This window comes from Aulostomus chinensis, chromosome 22 (assembly GCF_037954235.1).
Source record: "Aulostomus chinensis isolate RoL2024-O1b breed Wild chromosome 22, RoL_Achi_v1.0, whole genome shotgun sequence".
NCBI classification, from domain to species: Eukaryota; Metazoa; Chordata; class Actinopteri; order Syngnathiformes; family Aulostomidae; genus Aulostomus; species Aulostomus chinensis.
Window position 1 is genome coordinate 6,449,550 of NC_141341.1, and position 21,736 is coordinate 6,471,285.

Here is a 21,736-nt window from a genome sequence, read left to right on the forward strand (position 1 = left end):
AGCACTGCAGTGATACGAGAAGTCGGGACTGCAAATGTTTTGATGGCGTTTATCAGGTTTTAACCTGCGCGTACACATTTCATGCGAGCAGGCGTTTGCTCACAGTCAACAAAATTTCATGAAATGATCAGTGTAACCGTGGAAATTTCTCTCTCTTGACACTTGACCCTGTTACCGTCTTGACCTTCAGGGAGCTTACTTAATACCCTAGCAACAGTTGCCATCACCCCTCTTGGCTCATTTGTGGCCAGCATCCCTGTCATGGGTCTGTCAGTTTAAGGCCGCGTCGGTGACCAACCAGCCACATCATGCAGCTGAGCTGTTGCGGCATTCATTGTGTTTATTATGTATATGTCTTGTATCACACTGTATGTGGCAATACAACAAGTCAAATGTCATATTTATTTCCTTGAATTTCTCTTCATGCAAAGACAAGTGACTGAATTACAAATGTGCTGGCTCCCAGAGCTTCAGTTCCACCCTGAACAGAGTGTTGTTGACCCACTCAGCAACGAAAGCACAAGTGTGACATCCTATTAATAATGCATTGTCTTCAACCGTGTTGTAAGAGTTATTACAGAAAGCTTAAAACCTCAGTCGGGGTTGATGAGGTTCCCCCATGCGAGACATTTGTTCTCTGTACGTCACTCTGAAGTAGACCCTCAAGGAAGAGATTATGGGATGAGTTTTCATTCCTACATTTTAATCCCATCCCATTAGTGGGGAAACACTGAAAGTTACCCATCACAGCCCACACTGGCAGACCCACACTGTCACTGGATTAAATGACACCTTGTTAGCCTGGTCAGTCTCTGAGGCTCACAATAACGTGTGTGTGTGTGTGTTTGCCATCAGTCAATGCCATACATAAATCATTACAAGAACTTACACACTGCACTGAGCGATACGCGACACCCTGAAAAGTCTCTGACCTTAACATTTGAACCTAAAACCTGACAATCTTAATCTCATCAAAAGCGGCCCGGATTATTCTGAATAATTTGGCATCGGATGAGACAGATATCATATCCTCCACTCAGTTAGCCAGAGCAGCATTTAAGAGCACAACTTTATTTACCGAGCTGCAGCTAAATGCAGAGCCTGTCCCGACTGTTTATTGATGTGTGTTTGCTTGCTGTCCTTCCATAGAAACCAGTGTGTGAGGGTCACCCTTCAGGGAGGCTCCGGCCTGCACAGTTATTTTCAGCATCTGTTACCAACCCATCAAGGGATAGCGGGTCTATTCTGTGTCTGCGCGTTATTGTGGTTTAATGACCTATATTCATGTGCACACTCGTGCAGCTTGTCATCGGCGTTGACCTGCACGCCACTACAGGAGCAGCTGCATGAAACAGCTGGGTGTTTTATCCAATCAGAACACGAATGAGTAGAGAAAAGAAAGGGAATATCATGAAAAATGTATATCAATTCAGCAGCTTCTTTGAGAGCGTAGGGACACTTCTGTTCTAGATATATAGAAAAAAAAAAGAGGCAATACTGAAGATCAGAAAATGATGAATAGATTGCAAGAATCACCACAACACCCTGCTGCATAATGAGATTGTCAGTATTGGTACAGATTTTCACCAATAAATGGACATTTTCAAGCCTTTAGGTCAAATTTTCATGACTGTACCTTCTCTGAAACGTCTATTAAGGAAAGAAATCCCTGTCCAAATTTGCCAGCAAACGGCAGACTAGAATGAATGCTAAGGTGCATGCTTTGATACAACGCGTCTATTTAGGCGAATCAAAATCAAACGAGACAATTTTCTCAACCAATCAAAACTGAACCACAAACAGTTAGCAACTCTAAAAATGAACGTGTTTATGAAGCGAGTTACCATGAACTTTCCTCCTTTGTTTTCTTTTTTTAAACACAAAAGGAAGAAAAAAAGAAAGTTTAAGGCCTGGCAATTCTCGTTATGGTCAAGAGTCCTGTTGTCTGTTGCTACCCTTGTGTTGATGCGGGTGGGGGTCTGGGGGTAATCAAGGTTGTTTGAATACCTTAAAGAAAATGGCTTAAACATTTGTTTCATCTGTTCAATCTTGATCTTTTTAATTAAAAACCCTTTGATGTTTTATCAAATAAAGCTACTCAAAATCGGCTCCATGAAAACAAGAAACGGGAGTTTTAACATTGTGAACGTTTCATCTCATTTTCATGGAACTCCGTGATAAAATTGAATAAAAGCTGCAGTTCGTCATTTCCCTCGGGGACGTTTGCAGTTCTCCTTTTAAAGGCTGGAATAGAAAACTTCTTCACTTCAGTTATTGCAGCTGTTTGCAACAACGCTACTGGTCGTTGTAATCAATCTATGTGCGAGTGACACAAATTAAAGTGACTGTAATTTACATCTTTGGCCACTTGGTGTCCCTTAAAGCACAGGATTGAAAACAAGTTGCTGGTGAAAGCATGTGGAGTCAAACGTAAGAACGGTGGTGATTTTATTATTATTATTATTATTATTATTATTATTATTGTTTCTTTGATTAAAAACAAATCACGATACAGCATGCACACATTCCTAACAGAGGCCTGAAATCAGTCTAGTCGGATGAACGATGCGATTGGAACATGGCATGAGAATCTAACAGGCTGGTCGGGCTTCGTCACTTAAAAAAACAACAAACATAAAAACACCGAACCAGGGTGAGATGCTCGTGTGTGACAGCGGTTCGGATCTGTACTGAAAAAACTCACGGTCGATTCAGTGGCGTTTTGTTTGATCCGTAATCCCTTCCTTACACACAACTCTCAGCCATTCACACAATTTTCTTTTTTCATTCGTGAGGAACCCTGGGAAATGGCACTGTGGACCCCCAGGAGGTGAAAATGATCAACAATTTGCTTATCATTTTTAAGACAAAGTAACAAACATAAACAACTGGTCTGGTAAAAGTGCTATTCAAATTGTGTGATTATATCAATAACTGAGGAGGGTTTTTTATTAACTATATCATAGAAATAAAATCTAAATATTACATCAACACAAACCATAATAACACTAATAAAGGAATTTCAAATAAAGGTTTGAAACCCCACAGGCAGAAATCTTAAAACATAGAAAATTATACTTCTACTTAGTAAAGTTGTTTTTTTTTATATTAAATTTGGAGTAAATATACAGCATGTACACATTCATCACCAGATATTTCTGTGCCTCAGTGTGGAACATGGAAGCGCAAGAAACCAAACTAGTCTAAAACATCCCCCGTTGAATTTATGACACATATGTACAGTAGGTCCGGAACTATAAAGACATTCAAAGAAAGAAAATTACATTTTGGCACCAGGCACAGAATTGAATTATTCCTAAAATAGCTAAAATCCACCCAGAAGAAGAATACATCTCCACCCTTCAACTTGTGAGAAGTAGTAAATATGCATTTGTTAGACTACATCTGATGCAAACTGGCAAAAAAAAAAAAAAAATGGAACATTTGGCATAATTGTTGCTGGAAGAATAAGAGAAGGGCAGGGAGCGGCGGAGATCTACCCCAGCACACCTGACGGGAGGATCTACAGTGCATTTCTGTCAAAAGACAATCGGTTGCTCTTCCCTGAGCGCGAGAAGTAAACACCTGGAAAATGTAGCTAGGATTAGGGTTGGGCCAGGGCCGATTCAAACGCTCCCGCTCCGGCTCACGTACATTCTCTCTCCTGACCGACGTAACCAACATCAGCAGCTCATTATATTCATTTTACCCACCGCTAGCGTGCCCTGAATTATCACCCATGACACGTGAGGACGCATGGCTCTCTATTGTTATCTGGCAGCCAACAAGATGTCGCTTTCCCAGCGTGCCAACTTTTCCTGAGAGGGGATAAGGTAGAAGAACCTTTACTGACTTCAGCAGTGGGGTGAACTCGCTTCATGGTCACTTGGGATTTTTTTCTTTTTTTAATTTTAAAATCACCCCTTAACCGCAAAGAGCCTTGATTTTTGTTTTTTATTGAATAAGGGATAGGCGTGAAGTGCGCGGGGGGGGGTGGCCCTCCTTCCTACACCTCGTTAATGCGCTCCGCAGGCCTGCAGTTAAGGGCGGAGTTAGATGGCGTCATGTAGAAGGATTGGGTTTTGCGATTGAGACGGGCCCGCTTGGTGGCCACGCACAGGCTGCGCTTGCTGGAGGAGATGATCTCTGTGATAAATTTTTTACAGTCCACGCAGACCTCCATGGTGGCCCAGTCCTCCGTCAGCTCCTTGGGAAGCTCCGGCTCCTCCAGTGGCCATCCGTCTTTGCTGCTACTGCTGCTGTGCTTTGACAACCTGAGGGCGGAGAGGAATTCAATGATGTATACGTGGCTGACCACGAACAAAGTTCAACTCTGTAAGTAACGTACTTGGAGACACTTCTGCGTAGGCTCCGCCTGCTGTAGGCAGAACCAAATTGCTGTTTTCCTGGTTCGGCCATTGCAGAATCTCCACTCGCCTCCTCTTTAGCCATGGCGCTCGGACCCAACGTGTAGATGGGCAGCGTGCAGTAGGGCTTGGAAGGAAGACGCATCTGAGGAAAAATGACACACACAGAGATTTACAAATCAACGCAGACTACAGATATTTCATATGAAGCTTGCTTGTCAACATTGTAGGGCTGCAACGAAAGATTACTCTCACCATCAGTTCATATGAGGATTATTTTCACGATTATTTTGTATAAAACTCAAGAATTATTGAAAAATGCTCAATCTTTATTGTCCACAGCGCGGCGACTTGCTCAGATTTGTATGTTATTTCCACCAAACACTCCAATTTCTGTTAAAATTGCAAAAAAAAACCAACAAATCCTTATATTTAAGTGTCTGGAACCAGCATGTTTGAAATTTTTGCTTGAAAAAAAAAATCAACTCTGAAAACAGTTGCAGATTAATTTTGACTTGGTCTAAGTGATAGTTAATCAACGGATTGTTGTAGTTCTACGTCACAGATCTCCTTTTAAAGTGTTGAAATCAGGTGGAGAGCCTCTTACCTTTTTCGAACACTGCGAACACACCGGCCTGAAAAGAAATAATGATGAACTTGTCAGATGGACAATTCCCGAAAAAAGACTATGAGAGAACTTCCAGTAGAAGTGATTTAATGGTACCTTTTGCAGAACTGGCAGGTGTATGACCAGGTAAACAGCGAGAACCTTTTGGCCCGACATGAAAAGCACAGCTGGAGAGGAAAGCTTGTGGTGAGGAAGGGATAGCGAACAACACTGATGCATTCAAGTGACAGATTCGCGTGTGTGAACCCCACCTTTCCTTTCTTGAGGGCCGTGTACATGTCTTTATACTGCTGGCACTTCTCCAGCTCAGCTTTGACCAGAACCTGTCTGATGTGCATCACCTCCTCCACCGTGAGAGCCAGACACTCGGCTGGGTAACAGAACTCCTCCTGAAACCCAACACGCATCACCGTCAGCAAACACACGCACACACACGCGTCTAACACAACCGCGAGGGGCGATGTCATCTGCTTCCCGTGGGACCGACACCGTGTGAATTTTGCACCGTAACCCGCACATGCAAGCAAACCATTACACACCACTTCACCAGAGGACCAAACACGTCATGAGATGGAACATCAATCACCACAAATGAGGCTTCGGATGTGACAACCAGAAGTTCCTGGTGATGAAAGAGGCCGTCATGTTGGTGGTCCACAGCTTTGACCTGAGCCACGTTAGGATCAGCTTCAACTACACTCACATTATCACGGGGCCAGAACTCAAACCAAAGCTGTTGTTGTTGTTGTGGTTTATTTTGGTTTGTTTGTTTTCTTAATCAAAAAGTACTTACATGTGGCCAAACAGCAAGTGGACCCCAAACATGGTCAAGTCTGCAGCACCTGGAGATTTGTGACATAACCGGAAGCCTCTTTAACATTTTCTAACTGTAAGTGTCTTTTGCCTCAGTTTAGTAGCTCGGGGCAGGAGTTCCCGATCTCCCGCCATCCTGGGAGAAAGCATCCACACACTCATTGGGTTATACAAACATTGGAATTTATTTAAATTCATCTTGGGTTTTTTTTTATAGTGGTTGTATCTTCAGAAAAAAATTGAGGCCTTTGAAATCATTTTAAATTCATCTTGCAACCGCTACTTTAAGAACACCTGGCTTAACGCAGTCGCTTTTTTCCCCCCCTTTTTAACCTCCTCTGACTTACTTTAGTATGCCACAAATCTCCCATCTGATGAAATGTTCATGCCACAAGGTCCCTTTCATCTAAATCAAGCCTATTAAATTATAAGGTATCCTGGAAGGCTTCCTCGCACTCAGTTGGGTGGTTTTTGAAGGCACGCTGTGAGGAAATGCAGCAGCAGTAACATACCGTGCCCTGAGCGCCGCTGGCAGCGTCCCTCTGACCAGCAGACACGGGAACAATAACACACACAAAACCTTAGTCCAACAAGCCAATTACATACAGAACAAGTAATAAAGTTAACCTTAATAAGATTACATCATCATTTACAGACATATTTGCTAAGTGGTCTACAAGAGCTAAACTAATAAAGCGATATTAATAGCCATTTCTGTATGTTTTTTGTATTATATTTGTTTTGTATAATTCATACAACTGTCTCCTTCCATGAGCTCAGTCCGTAAATTATTTCATATCATACATGGCAAGAAATCTAATTGCAAAACAGCAAGTCCCATGACACAAAAATCATCTGACAGCATCCATCTGCAGTTCACAGAGGTTCACAGCTTTTATCTTGTGATTATATTCTCTCATCTTGTTCCAACATGAGCACCAGGAACGACAGCTCGCTGTGCGCAGACGGTGCAAACCATCAATCCGGCACTCATCCGGCGCGTGCTCGTCACTTTCCTACTGTTCTAGTAGAACACGTGAAGGGCTCCGCCCTCCGCCCAGGACAAGACATTAAAAATCTTGTTTAATCTGTCAATGGGCTTTTCCTCCACTTCCCTCCGCTAAGCACTGTGAAAACCACCCAGGTAGTTCGAGCCAAGATGGCTGACATCATCTGATCAATTCCAATATCCAACTGATTGCTTCTGGTCTTTTCCGCAGTTGTACTCGCACATGCTTCCTCCGTCACACGTGAAGTCGCCGACTGCGTCGTATCATCTGACAGTGAGACGCTTCACCATGGGGTCAGAGCATGGGGTCATCATATTCTACTCCCCCCAGTTCACTAACAGGTAATGTGTCTCACTTTCCTACCCCATCCCCACTCCTGTACAAGTATGTTGGGGAGGCAGCAACACAACTGAGACTGTTCCTCAGCCTAAACTAAGCCAAATTTCATCAAAATCTATTCCCAACTTTTTGGGTTATCCTGCAAACAAAGGTCTCCTAGTCAGAGGTATACATGACATAAAATGAAAGCTTTCCAGAGGTGATGACAGACAGACAGACAGATGGTTGACAGTTACCTTGGTGGCGGGATCCATCAGCTGCAGCATTTTATGAAACAGGAAATCACTGAGTAAGTCTTTTGCACAAGAAGTGGAATAAAGATGGCACATCTACAGAAACAGCTAAATAAATAAAGCTGCTGTATTTCAGGTTAAATCATCAATCACGTTACTGTGGAGGGGAGCTGAAATCTTTGATTAAAAAATGATCCCGAGGAGGGAGGATTTAACTTCATTAGTCTGATTTGATGACTCGCAGCTGGTTGCAACAAGAACTTCTGGTTCGGCTCCAGAAGTCTGCGATTAAACGAGCGAGTGGTGAGAATGAATCCATTCCCTCAACATCCTCTTCATACAGGAGTCTGTCCTGTGGTTTCAATTAAATCCATCAACCTCACTAGAATCATACGACCAGCAGCGGAGTTACTCAGAGAAGCAATGATCTCATTGCAAATAAATGACCGGTCACAGGACGCGAGTAAATTCAACAGACAGATTGTACGTCCAGTGTTGTTGGAGGATGCAGCCGCAGTCACGAAGTCATGACGGGACATCGCGTCTGTGTTTATGACTCAGATTTAGTTTATACTCTTGACATGCGCTGCATTTCATTCTTCATGATACACACAAGAAAACTCTATACACATCAATCGAGCAAATTCTTTACCATCGTAATGAAATCGTCTAATGAGTAGATTTGAAATGCATGAGTGCGGCGCAAATTTGGGCTGGTAGGATTCGTGTGTGTGCGTGTGTGTGTGTGTGTGTGGGGGGGTGATCAATCTGTCATTACTACATACCAGAGATTTGGAGCTGTGTCTGGATGGAGGGATGAAGGGGTGAACACTGGTGGGGGTCTCCTTCTCAATGGAGTGCCGCCTCTGAGGAGACTGACGCTTGTCTGGTTGAGGCGTGGCAGACACGGGCAGGAACATGGGGGGGGCTGGAGGGAAAGAGGAAGAATCAAATTGAGCTGCTTTGATAAAACGAAGTGTTTCCATCTTCCATTTTTCTCTTGTCTGAAAAAGTCTGTGCAAAATTGAGCAATTTTTCAAAAAAATAAATAAATATTTTGACGTTTTCATCAATCCTGTCTACTACGACAGCAGGAGGCTCACCCTTCTTCCCCACGACAGACTCTGGAGACGTGTCCATCAGAGACGGTGACATACTCGAGCTGCTCCTTGTGGGCTCATCCTGCTACGCAGATGATGAGACAGTAGAGAATTAACCACATTGCTCCATGGTCAAGGGAGCAGGAGACTCCATCACCTGAGCTCCAGGTGCAGACAGTGAGTTTTTAGCAGTGCTGTGCAGAGAACAGAGGACACCAGGATCTCATGCCTGGTGCGCTCAAGGATTGTAAAATCTTAACCCCTTTTTATGATGTGCAAGACCACAAACTAATTTTGATGTAATAATTGTAAGAACAAATCGCAGTGTATACGGTTGTGATGTTGCACCCTTCTACCGAGCACCGCCAGACCGACCCACGTATCTTACGTCGGAGTCGGAGCTGTTCAGTTCCGCGAGCGTGGGCGCCTTCAGCAGCCTCTTCCTTTGGCTAAGCGGTTGACCTCCTCCTTGACTTGGTCCCGCGGTGCCGCTAGCTAGAGATTGCGTGCTGACCGTCAACTTCTTGGAAGCATCAGGAGTATCTGCAGGTGAAGATGGACCGGTCAGTCAGACGTTAACAAGAACAACAACTGCTTTTGAATTTTCTCAATTAAACTTTTCAGAGAAATAAATCCAATTATTGAGAAAGACAAAAACCACACATCAGAATTGGCTTTGAGGGGCTTCAATCCTTAGTTAGAGATTTAAACCAGGAACCAAGCCGACCAACTACCAGATGGACCCTGACCTTAAAACAATGTAACATGGTAATGGTGCAAGACGCTGGGCATAATTATCTTAATGGCTAATCAAGTGCTTGAAGCTTCTGCAGAAGCATTTACCATCTACTGGGATGGAGACAACATCATGGCTAATCATCACATCCTCTATGGAGAAGAGGAATATCACTTCTGGAAGCTCCAAAACCATAAAATGTCATGTACTGTCTCCTTATCTAAGCAGATGGCCATCATGTATCCTGATTGTACAGTGTTGCAGGGACACGGACCATATGTTGAGTCCCCTATCATTGTGCTGATGTTATAGATGGTTATCATCTGATGAGAACACTCTTCCTTCTTTACCTGAGCCGCGGAACAAGTCCTGAGGAGTGCTGATGCTTTTCCCTGCGCCTGCAAACGAAATGTAGAGAATATAGCTTTCAATAGGACCACACACACACACACACACACACACACACACACACACACACACACACACACACACACACACACACACACACACACACAGGGTTCTACAGGGAGGAGTAGACAGCCACAAGCATCTGTCAGTCCAGGTGTGCATTGAGGAGATACTGTGCAATTGTGGGCTACGTTCACTCACACAAGCACAGCGGGACAGTGAGGGAACCAACGACAGGAGAGCAGAGGAAACGAAAACGAGTGCAGCCAAAGCATGAAAGGTTACTCTGGTGTATCCAGCCGGATTACAGCCGTCCTGAGATCTGCAGCGCTGTGTTCAGATGGTCATTCACATATCTATCTGAGGTGGGCGGCTGACACTCAAGTTATGTAATATTCATACGAGAGCGGATTAGGGTGACGAGCAGGGCAGGCTGATCGCGGGCTAACTCTCGTGGCGCCAGTTCAAAGGCTATCCCTCGCCACCCAGACAACCGGTAACCCCTGGGATTGTCTACCAAACTCCCATCATTCTTTACATGGATAAAAGAACCCCTGCTCTTCTGAAGGAATGTGTTCAGCCTAACTCCAAGCCCCACAAGAACATTCCAGATTTACCGACCCCTGGACTGGCCATTGAGACAAAAATGTATTTTGTGGCCACAAGAAAAAAGAAATTAATCCAAGCATGACAACAAGTTACATGTAGTGGCCATAAACTAATCAGATTGTGGAACAAGTTGCATCTTGTGGCCAAAAACGAATCAAATAAAGCACTTAAGCTTCAAAAATCAAGGAAGGGAGGATTATCACTATCAACACGTCCAAACTTCTGTTTGACACAGAGCTCGTTTCAGCAGGAACCTTAATTCCACTGTAAAACCCCCTTTTCGCTTTTGGTTGAGGAAGCTATGGTGATGCTCACGTCCAGGCCGGCTGACAAAAACACCTTCATCACTGCGTCACTCAAGAAAAAGCAGTCACTTTGCAACAACAATTAGTAGATTATCTCATCATAATTATCTTTTTGTTATGACATCATGAGCTGTGTTATTTGGAGAAAACAAGATATTCGACCCACAATAAAGCGACCTGAAAAAGACAAGAACGGCTTCTTCTGGCCCCCGTACCCAAAGTGTGGGTACAACTTAAAACGTTTGTTTTTCCTCTCTGAGGCCACTTAAGAGCAACACTAAAAAAAAAAAATTTTTTTTAAAAAGATTAAAATTTCGCATGGTTTGAGATTAAAGACGCACTGTGCTGACCCCTCTTTTGTCTGCAGTTCATAGTTGCATCACGGCAATGTGTGCTACGCTTGTGTCGCACATACTTGTACAAGGGTGAGACAGAAGAGTGCAGGTGTGTGTATGTTTATCTTCCGGAGAAACAAGTGCTAAAACCAGAAATAGCCTGGAGTGAAACACGGGTGCAACAACAGAGACACAAGAGGTGACGTGGAACTTTACCTGATGAGTCAAAACTGAAAGACATGCTGAGAGGGCGCATGACTGACAGATTTGCCCGTGTTTGACAGAAGGAAGGAAAAAAGATGGAAGCAAAGTGGAGAAAAAGAAAAAAATGCATGAGCGTTCAAATGGATGCGGAAACGATTAATTAGCAGTTTTCCATGAAACAGAATCGTTGTTTTTAATCTCATGAGTTTCATCATCCAAAGCCCTCCCCCTATGTATGGTTATGTAATAAGTGCTCCACATTAACCTCCTAAAGCCCCAAACAAAAGGCATCTTGTATGAACTACATAGTAACCCTTCATGGTAAAGACTGGCAAAACATTTCTTCTTCTAATACCCTTTGTTTTCTATCTTACTAAGAGCGTTACATGGTTTAAAAATTACAGATTAGCAGTAAAATTGGACAATTATGACCGCCTCATATACCAAGCAGATTATCAACTGCCTGCCTGCTTTGAGAATGAATTCACACACGCTCGTTAAAGCAGGTATGTCAAAGCCAAGATGTCAGCCGTCTGTAACCACAGCGATTCCAGCTGGGGCTCAGAGCTCTGAGCCAGAGTGATCCTTAACTAAACACACTGACACTGCTGATGAAGAGGCTGGATCAATGTAGGAGGAGGGCTGCTCAGAGGAGCCATGATGGATGCATTTAAGTATGATTAAGTCATGGTTAATGGTTTTCCTATAGAGAGGCGCAGGCAGGCTCATAACGCTGACGCTGGTATTTAAAAAAAAAAAAAAAAAAGTGTGCAAGTTAAGCGTGTTGTCTGTACAAAGTGAGCCTCATTTTTGAAATGTTCTTCTGCAAAAATGTTTTACTATAAGAAATAAGTCATTTTACCCCTCAATTCAGTCTTCCAGACAAGAAGCAAAGCCTGGCGGCTACTTATAATAAATACACAATAAATGTCTAGAGCGAGACCTTATAACTGTTGAAACAAAATTGCGAAGACTTTAATGTTAAAAGAACCTACTATACTGTATGTCAAGAGCAAGGAGTTCCAAATAGCAATGAATCTTGTCTGGAAGACTCAAATGAGGGCAAAGGTGTCCTATGGTGTATAATAACAAAAAATTGATTGAAATTTTCAATCAAACTTTGAATGAATTAGCCTTTGTGTGTGTGTGTGTGCATGTGTGTGTGTGTGTCTCTCTCTCTCTCTCTCTCTCTCACCCAAACGGTTTCTGCGGATCATGTCTGGTGAGACCGGCCTTAGCTTCCTCTCAGCTTTAATGTCCTCCAGCAGCCGCTCATGGAGGCTCTGGGGACGCGGTGGATGAGGTTTCAGCTGTCGGGCGGCAACCTGTCAGGACAACCAGAGGAGTGAGAACTGGACTGACATCACTAGGGAGACAGGTGGGGATGATGGGATTACACCAACCACTCATTTGGTATACATATACAATATATGCTAGCGTGTAAACATCACAAATCCTTTCCTGCTGAGTGTGAATAAGTCATTCTATTGGTAAGCTTAAAGGAACATGCTAATTTTGGAGGAAATGTGCTTATCTGCCACCCCTCCAGAACCAGACAAGAAGATAGACACCCTTCTCTGTGTGTACATTAGGGAGGCCTGCTAACACTTCCCATCTACTACCATTCATTGTGCTGTGCCAACTACCATCAGCTGATCGCTGTTGGAGCATGGAAAGAATTGTGAGCATTAATGTGTCCCAGAGCCCCAGAGGGGGGGAGAGCACCTTCCAACAGTTTACTCACAGGTTTGAGAGGAGGTCGCGACCGGATGAATTCAAGAATCATCTCATGGGCACTCTTCTTTAACCTCGGAGGGATATCTCCATTCAGCTGGGAGGACATTGACAAACAGATCACTCGCATTGCTTTAAAAGCAGGAACGACGTCACTAAACCTCCCAGAGAAAAGAGCAACATAACCCCACCATGACTTTTCGCAGCTTGTATCGCTTGGAGCGGATGTCGTCCATCAGCATTTCATACGGTGTGAGCTGGTACTCAATCGGTAATGGATTGTACTGACGCTCTTGAACCTTCTTCAACTTGACGCCGTTCCGTAGGTCTCGCATCACCTGCACCCAGAAGCGACCCTGCAAGGACAGACGGAATACCATCAGACACCATGACAGAAACCCTGCCAGACATTTCTGTCGTGACTGACGCTTGAACCTGAACGTAGCATGATGATAGAGAAGGATGATATTCTTACCCAATCAGCCTTCTGCAGCTCATCCAGATCCGTAACAGATTCCTCCTGGGTCTCACCTTCCATTTTCCGAAGGTTCTGTACAAAGAAAAAGTGATGGGGAGTTCAGTCCCTGCTGATAAACGTGATTATGCAATCGCTTAATTCAACGCATCGTCAGCCAAAGTCTGCACATTTGTGTGGGGGCTGCATTTTCGCCGCATAAATCACCGACTTCCACGCAAAATGCGCGAAATATGCAAAGCTTGCACGATTTCATAATCCCCACATTTTCGTTGCAAAAAAGTCACACACATCTTCGAAGGCAGTTGCAAAATGTTGCGTTTACTTCAAGAGCAGCCATTTTCCTCCAGTTGCCTTAGGAACATCGTGAAGTGACGTCATCGGAAAGCTGCCCAACCCACGAAGGGGACATGACGATAACTTAATTATTGCTAGCACTTTCTGTAACGTAGTATGCTGGCTTACCATAGGAAGGCATTAGAAATGAGTCTTTCCATGAAGGTCGTAGCCTTGTGAGAACAGAGTGTTGGGGGAATCGCCACTTTTTTTCTTTTTCAAAACTGCAGTTTATGCAAGTTCCTGCAATTTGAGCAAATTCCTATAATTTTCGCAAATTCTCACAATTTTGTTGCATAAAATTGCATAAATATCCCGCATATTCCATCGCATTTATCACAAAAAACTCTGCAATTTTTCTGGAAGGACCGGGAGTTCGTAGTTTCATTTCAGGTTAAAGGCTGAAACAGAGGCGGCGTTGCAAATCTGTCATTTTCCCTCCATCACAAAACCTGTGAATGTGTGTGAAATATGAAGTCAAAACCATATGAAAACAAACCAACATTATAGGCCAATAACAGCCTTTTTAGGATCTGTTGTTCATCATCCCGCCATCTTCTGCTCCTCCCCCCATGTTTGCTGACGTTTACTCTTTTTTTCCTCTGCTGATCTTCTCCTCTAATATCTAATAATCTGTCTTCTACTCTTCAAGCCCTCGTTTCTGCTTTCCATCTGTCCTCTTAACTGAGGATTTCAGTTTATTTCCAGAGTGACATAAAAACTTTCAAAATCCCAAGACTTCCACCGTGACACACAGCAATACATGAAAAACAACAACAACAACGACAGTGAGAGAAACTCGAGCCCTCGTTGAGTAACATCCTAATTTGTAAGCATGTGGGGTACTGTGTATGGCTGCTTGTTAACAATTATCCTGTGACAATATCACAGCGGCCCCTATCGCCTGCTGGCCCCTTCTGTAAGCTCCTTAAATGACTGTAACAAGGTTACACTTTATTCTATAACCACATATTACATAAGTTGGCTTGCATGAATCCTCACTGCTGCAAGTCACGGCCAGGGCCTACTGAGTGAGTGAGTACAGTAAAGGTACGCTAAGCTGCCCAGTTAGTCATGTGGCAGCATTTTCTCTCAGCTCCAATTCAATCAGGGAGCAACGGTGGACAACTAATAGTGTTTCCCACTGGCCTGCAGCAGCTCGCAGCTTCAGTGGCGCAGCGTCAAACTCAACAGCTCTCATTTTCAGCTGCGTGCCTGTAACTGCAAACAAAATGGGTTTTTCGATGAAAATGAAAACGGTGACGTAAAAATAAACGGTGCCTCTAGTATCACAAATCGCATCGCAATATCGGTCGAAATAATTTCACTTGTTTTTTCCTTTCAAAATCGTGTAGCCCTAGTTGAGAATCTTCAGAGGCTGAAAGTGGCCCGTGCTTGCAGTTAATTTTGAGTTTATTTTCATTCACTGATTGATCATCTACGTTGGTAGCTGCACACGCTTGTGAGCGTCATGCTCGTTTCTCTGGTCTGTTTATCCTGTTGTGTCGAGGGAACAAAAAGCTGTTTCCTCAAGATGAGTTAATCAGTTTAAAGAAAACTGAGGAAACTAGTTAGCCAGGTAGTTACTTAGCAAATTAACTTTTCAATGTGAGGAAACAAGATAAAAAGTGATCTTAATTATTTTTCTACTTAATTATTGCCCATTATTACCCTTAATTAGACAGTAATCTGACCAGGCCACTGATGACATCGTCTGTGCGATATGTCATCAGTCAGCTGTCTTGGTTAAGTCATGTTATTATATCCTGACTGACAACTCTACCAATTAACTGGTATAGTGACACAGACACGGGACGTCTGACCACGTCCACTCAGAGACGCAGACGACTTGTGAAATTACCAAAACTACATCTGCTAAATTCCCAATTACATCCATATAAACGAGCAGAAAACCAACATTCGTGAGTACAAGGGTACATTTACACCCACATTTTAGAGTTCTGTCAGCCTGACAAAGTGTTAGTGTTAGTCTAGAACGTTCCAGCACCCACATCGGTTCTACCCATCAGTAAACACATTTTTGGAAGATTGCAGGCGTAACTGTGGAAACGTGAATGAACTTTTGACAAGCTGGCAATGAAATCTTTCTGGCAGTGGCAAAACAGCCCAAGCAAGACAGGGTGCATGTGTGTGTGTGTGTGTGTGTGTGTGTGTGTGTGTGTGCGTGTTTTCCTCTTGACTTCTTAGCAGAGCTGTTTGACGCCGGAGTGTCTTACCTCTTTGGCACTCTTGATCTTCTCCAGGAAGGTCCGCAGTTCCCTGGACTCAGCATAGAGAGCGCGACACACAGCCTGGTAGTGGTCGGGGGCATCTGAGGGGCTGGGAAGGTGGGACGAGCACAGCTGGAGGGGCACATGGAAGGAAGCTGTTATAAATCGGTGCTTAGGGGAAAAATCACAATAGAACACTGGACCAACGCTGATGCTCCAGATATTTGACACATAATCTGTACGTTCTATTTTAGTGTTAGCATGATAACATTAGCTTGTTAGCATTGAACGCAAAAAAATAAAAAATAAATTCTGAGGCTGATTGGAATGTCATCAGCTTTGTTGAGATATGTGGTCATACATGCTGCGTTCAAGACAACTCTGAAAAGTCTGGAGAAAAACAAATAATCAAGTCCAACTCTGAAGTCACACGTCAGAAACTCACCAACAGTCTTTTCAGCGCTCAGTTTTCTACCATTGATGTCATTTACAAACTCTGCCATGGCGGATTTTCAGAATGGAAATGTTCCGACCATATTTTTAACATTTAATTTGTATTTTGCCTTTTTCTGTTTGTAGTGTTGCATGTCGTCTTTTTTCTTAACCCTTGAAGTTGACAACAACCTTAACACAAATCTCCAGGTCTTCTGAGTCATTTCGAATGCAACAACAGTGCTGCACAAATCTAACCGTGACCAGTTGATGGTGCTCAGGTAAAAGTCACGGTCACAGAAATACTTTTCACTTGAGCTTCCTGACGAAATGGTGGTGTTGAATCACGTGTCAGTTCATCCAGGAGTTGCTGGCGTACGCAAGCCTGGACCGACCAGGTGTCTGCACTGCTGCAATGATGATAGACCAACAACAAACACAAACAAAACCTGACTGCCCGGTAGCAGCAACATTGCCTGACAACAAACCCTCACGCACCGTTTAAAGGCAGTGCTGGCCCTCATGGCAATCTGCTGTGATCGTCCTGATAACAAAGGCTGCCTCCCAGAGTAATGGAGGAGCTGTGGAATTATCATCAGCCACACAAAAAGGAGAGAACTAGACGAATGGCATATTTTCACGCTGAGGGTTTGGCAGACCGCAGGAATGTCTGACTCAGCAGAAAGTGCCATCCTCCTCCTCCTCCACACCAACGCTCGCAGGTGGAGCGATACCTGAGCCGTGACAGTACATGATGCATGTGCGTTTTCCATTGTTGCAGCTAAATATAAAAATCTGCACGATGAACAGTGATATACTATAACGACAAAACTGTTAAACTGTATTTTATTTTTGAATTATCAAAGTCAGGAGATGCGCCGTTTGGAGTCTTTGATGGGCAATAATCAAGAGAGAAATAAGGCCGACAAGAGTTCAAACCCCAAATTAACAGCTGAGGGAGGAGGATCACAGCTTGTGCTGCCACTCCCTCAATTTCAGTGAAGAGATGAGAAAGTCTCGTTATTCCTGTCTGCACTGGTGTCGACCCAGCCCAGCGCTGACTGACGGAGCAGCAAAGTACAAGGAAGGAGGTCGACCAGGAATGCGCTCTAATCTGGCCGTGTCATACGTGTAGTGTACGCTTAAGGGGAAACATTGTTACAGGACTTAGGGAGCAGGATGGAAACGCACCGGCAGCACACAGACTTAACATTCGTATCGTATAGACGGGGCAGGCTGGAAGGGTGTGGAGGCTTATTCCCTAAATACCAGTCTGTTTACACTGCTGTAATTACCATATTCAGAAGCTACTGTGGGAATTTACAGCGGGACACCTTCCACCATGGGAACATTTGTTTAAAGCCACAGTGCTGGAGAAATAAGGGGGTTGGGATTTCATGCAGCTTTTGGGGCATGTGTGACGGAGGGGGGAAATCATTCATTGGTCCACAAACTGATTTCGATGGAATGAACCCAGTAAATGATCAAGGGAGTAATATAATGTGTTAGCCATTTTTGTTTTGAGAGGATTTGATGTAACCTGTGAACGTGAGTTCCACCAGGACTTCCTCATAGCTCTCGAGTACTGGAATCCATCAACTAGAAGGCAAATGACATCCCTGATGGTTTCCTGTTTAAAGGGATATTCGTCTTACTTTCAAATGTGATGCCAGTTCACCAGTTTGCTCACTGACTTATGATGAGCAGCTGAACATTGTGTTCTTATGAATCAGGGTGTGGGAGAGACATTTAAGCAGCCACTAAATCGAGTATTGCTTTTTTCAAAAACGGAAACTTACTGTGATGATGTCTCGATAGCTACGGACTTGGCTGACTGCGCCGATAGTTGAGGCGGACACCGGCTCCTCCTCCTCCTCTTCCTCGCACTCATCCTCTTCCTCTGTAGCCTCATAGCCCTCGTCTGGACAGGGGTCGTTTTCGCTTTCTCCCGTGTTGGTCATCATGACGATCAGGTGCTCCAGCGGCGGGCTGAGCTCACGTTCCTCGTTCTCTTTGAGCCCATAGTCCAGAGCTTTGTAGATCATGACGCCCAGAGAGTCGATAACCTGTGAGGTGACAGACAAACAGGTAAACACCAGGTAGTTACTGTAGACGGACAAAAATACTGCAAACTCCCAAGTTCTCCCTGTCCCTCTACAAATAATAGTACACTGGTACCTCTAATTCTACAGGATCCTGGTGATGTTTAGGTAAACAACAGCTTCATCTCTTCAAACCAGATTTAAACTGAGGCCTCCCTGTTCCTCTAAAAGAATCAGTTACCACCACAAGGATTTCCTTTCATCCCCTCATTTTTAAGCTGGGTTATAACATTCATACAAAATTCTAAATTTCCCATCTCTCACTCCAAAAAAAACAACAACAAAAAAACCACTTGAGTCACACCTGATGCCGCTGACCATGTGACTGCACGTACTACACAGCAGCTTGATGATCCCCCCCCCCCCCCAAGCATTTTGCAGTAAAACGACTGAAGATAACGTACTGCTACAGCTTGAATGCAGTGCACCTTTCTGTTGTCTGGTTTACATGAAGGGTTTGTTGAGGAAATACACGGCCGATATCCATCAAATCAGCATAAAACTGACACATACAAATAATTGATTAAAAACTCATGATAGCTGCAAACTCTGGCATGTCTGCAGGAGAATTTTGTAGCTTTTCTGAATGTGGGGGAAATAAAATCCTAGTCATCAGATGTTCCTTTGATCAGCGACAGCACAACGCCGGTTGCTACAGCACTCGTTTGGCATAACATGATACAACTTCAGGTCTCAGAATCAGACAGGAGCTATTTTAAAAAGGCTTTGTTGAGGAAATCAAACAAGTGCGCCATTTCTATCTGCATCCTCCACCACGAATGGCCCGTAGGTTCTTATCCAGGAATATAGCTGCATTGTTGAGAAAGGGAGGAGTCCAAATAACAGAGCTAATTTGGGTGAGGCTGCCAACGCTGGGTTTAGGTGCCAGGGAACAACAGCAGTGGTGGAGGCTGGGTGTAGCTCACAGTCAGGAAGGACGTTAACCCAGCATGTTAGGGCTAGTTGACTTCAGCAAATGAGACTTAAATAAAAATAATTCGATAATTGCCTGGAACCCCGCCCTTTCGTTTGGACAAGCCTCAGTCACATGTGTTTACATGATGGCTCTTTGTGTTGAAAACCACAAAATGTCAGCTTCACATGAGCGACGCTCAGGGATCAGCCAGTTTGTATCCTGAGGTCTGTTGGCTTCAATTTGCATAGTTGAGTCAATGTTTAACCACTTTATTATGAAAATTCAAAGTATCAGTCCTTAAACTAGCTCAGATGTGATCACTCCGTTTATGACCTCATATTTTCTTAATAAAGTAGCAGTAGTTGGGCTATTGCGTGGTCCCCCTCTCTCTCCAGAGCGGCAGGTGTTGAGGCGCTGCGTTTATCAAGCATCTCCGTTTGCAGCTGATAATCCTGCTCCAGGGCTAAAATAAATATCCTATTCCTTGGTGTCTCATTATGTAACCTTATAATCCACCTATAGCTCAACATGCAGAGCAGCGGGCTGTGATGCGAGTGGATGCTGGAGTCACACTCACATTAGTCTGGATGAACAATTGAGAAATGAAAAGTTACTGTTTACATTTCCCCGGCTGTAATGATGGGATGGGAGCAGAGAGAGAGGGTCACCCAATCATCAGCTGCCTGAGAGGGAGGACCAAGTAATCAAGACTGGATTCTGACAGTTTCAGGAGAGGCGAAGGAACATTAGTTACCCAATGGACACAATTTAGGACGATAAATTGGGTTGTGAATAATGTTACATTAGCGACATCAGTCAGAGTCGTGGTTCAGCCCTTCTGCCAGACTGTGCGGCTGATAGCTGGTGGAGTTTTACCTCAGATGTTCTGACTGAACTGAAACTCGGTTTTATTCCTTTTTTGTGTTCCAATACCAAAGTTGCTGTTTAGCGAAATGGCAGAACTGCTAGCGCTTCCTTTGATTGGACGTACGACTGAGAAATGACAAAACAGATGAGGAGCGAAGGGGGGAGAAGGAGGGCAGACAGACGGTAAACACCTGCATGAAAATCCACTGCAGGCTAAACTGTTTTGGTTGCAAACAAATAATTGGAACCAGCCTTCACCCAGGAAAGGTAGACACATGTGTTGCCATCCCTGAGGTTTTACCACCAGTAAACACGCAACACTGGAAACCATCAACAATTCCCAATGCTTCTTAGGAAATGAAGCGGAATGAGTCACCTAGGTGTCGAAGAAAAAAAAAATAGTACCAGGGAGAATAAATTGTTACGAAAGATTCTGTGTGTAAGGAACAAATGAGCTTCTCTCATGCTCCTCTAAGACATAATGATAGCGAGCATGACATCATTGCCTGAAGTGCTTCAGGCTGATGTTTTCCAACAAGGACTTGATTGATTCCAGAGGTCCAGCGTCTGGGGCATCGTCCTGGGAATCAGTGACGAATACTAGGAGAATTTTTTACTCATCAACAACCTTTGTGTCTCTCAGGAAGGAGTTTATCCTCCAGGGCTACGCTCACTGTGTCTCCTCTGCAATCACACACAGAGCCTGTTCCCCATAAGCATCTCCAATTAAATTATATATATATATGTATAATAATAAATTGTAAAACAAATACTAATATCCAGCGATGGACGCAATCCTACGAATTATGTCCACTTTTTTTTTTAACACTGTTTTTTTTCCTCCCCAGTTGTACAACTACGACCGCACACTACCACATGCTTGACATCTCGGCGGTGTGTAACTCTATGTGGTGATTTCCCAATGTACTGTCCCGATGTGACAGCCGCGTTTGGTTCTGAAACCTTCCGGTGAACAACTGATTTTCTGATGGACTGATTTTCTCGCTCACGGGGCAAATAACGGTGAAAAAGGAGAGTGGATGGAAACAGGATGCATCCTCACTTGTATGTGGTAGCTCATACGAGCGGTACAAGAGGAGTAAACATGCTGGGGGAAGCATCGTGAGTCAACCAGTGATGCAGATGGTCAGAGAATGACTTGTTTGTGTTAAAGAGCACCGGCGTCAACACACACGAGGAAAAGTCCAGCATTCTCTCGTGGATTACAGTTCTCACAGTCTTCCCATCAACTGACACGCTCGTGTAAGGGGCCGAGCCGGATACGCCACTGACTGAGGTTCTGCAGGCTTTCTGATCTGAGGGTGACTTCAGAGTCAAGGTCCAGTTTAATCTCGATAGAAGTCGAGAACAGAGAGGTTTTTCCTCAGTGAAAACTTTGTTTAGCCGTCCTTTTCAAACAATATTACAAGTGCTAACAGTCTTACTCCCTTTTATTTCTGCAGCTCTTCTCCTAGCTGCCCTGACGCCATTTCTGGATCAGCCTTGACGTGCTAAAACTCTAGTTGTGGCCGTCTGACTTCTGTCAGCTAAGCAGG

The 21,736-nt window shown here is 44.0% G+C and overlaps 1 protein-coding gene across 8 annotated transcripts in view; it reads right to left on the minus strand.

Moving 5' to 3' along the window:
• Positions 1-387: 387 nt before the first annotated feature.
• Positions 388-21,736, minus strand: part of spire1a (spire-type actin nucleation factor 1a) — a 32,937-nt gene continuing 11,588 nt past the window's right edge. The window contains exons 3-20 of one of the 8 annotated variants that reach the window (XM_086194285.1): positions 18,095-18,361; positions 15,870-15,995; positions 13,297-13,371; positions 13,013-13,177; positions 12,832-12,918; positions 12,283-12,412; positions 11,100-11,141; positions 9,577-9,624; positions 8,879-9,033; positions 8,494-8,572; positions 8,176-8,318; positions 7,394-7,414; positions 6,321-6,350; positions 5,247-5,384; positions 5,092-5,162; positions 4,975-5,002; positions 4,349-4,512; positions 388-4,274 (exon numbers count right to left, since the gene is read on the minus strand). In XM_086194285.1, the coding sequence (XP_086050411.1) occupies positions 4,007-4,274; positions 4,349-4,512; positions 4,975-5,002; positions 5,092-5,162; positions 5,247-5,384; positions 6,321-6,350; positions 7,394-7,414; positions 8,176-8,318; positions 8,494-8,572; positions 8,879-9,033; positions 9,577-9,624; positions 11,100-11,141; positions 12,283-12,412; positions 12,832-12,918; positions 13,013-13,177; positions 13,297-13,371; positions 15,870-15,995; positions 18,095-18,361 (2,037 nt within the window). In that variant the 3' untranslated portion in view covers positions 388-4,006. Of the gene's footprint in view, positions 4,275-4,348; positions 4,513-4,974; positions 5,003-5,091; positions 5,163-5,246; positions 5,385-6,320; positions 6,351-7,393; positions 7,415-8,175; positions 8,319-8,493; positions 8,576-8,878; positions 9,034-9,576; positions 9,625-11,099; positions 11,142-12,282; positions 12,413-12,831; positions 12,919-13,012; positions 13,178-13,296; positions 13,372-15,869; positions 15,996-18,094; positions 18,362-21,736 lie in introns of all 8 variants that reach the window. The other 7 variants (XM_086194284.1, XM_086194288.1, XM_086194286.1 and 4 more) reach the window with 7 other exon arrangements.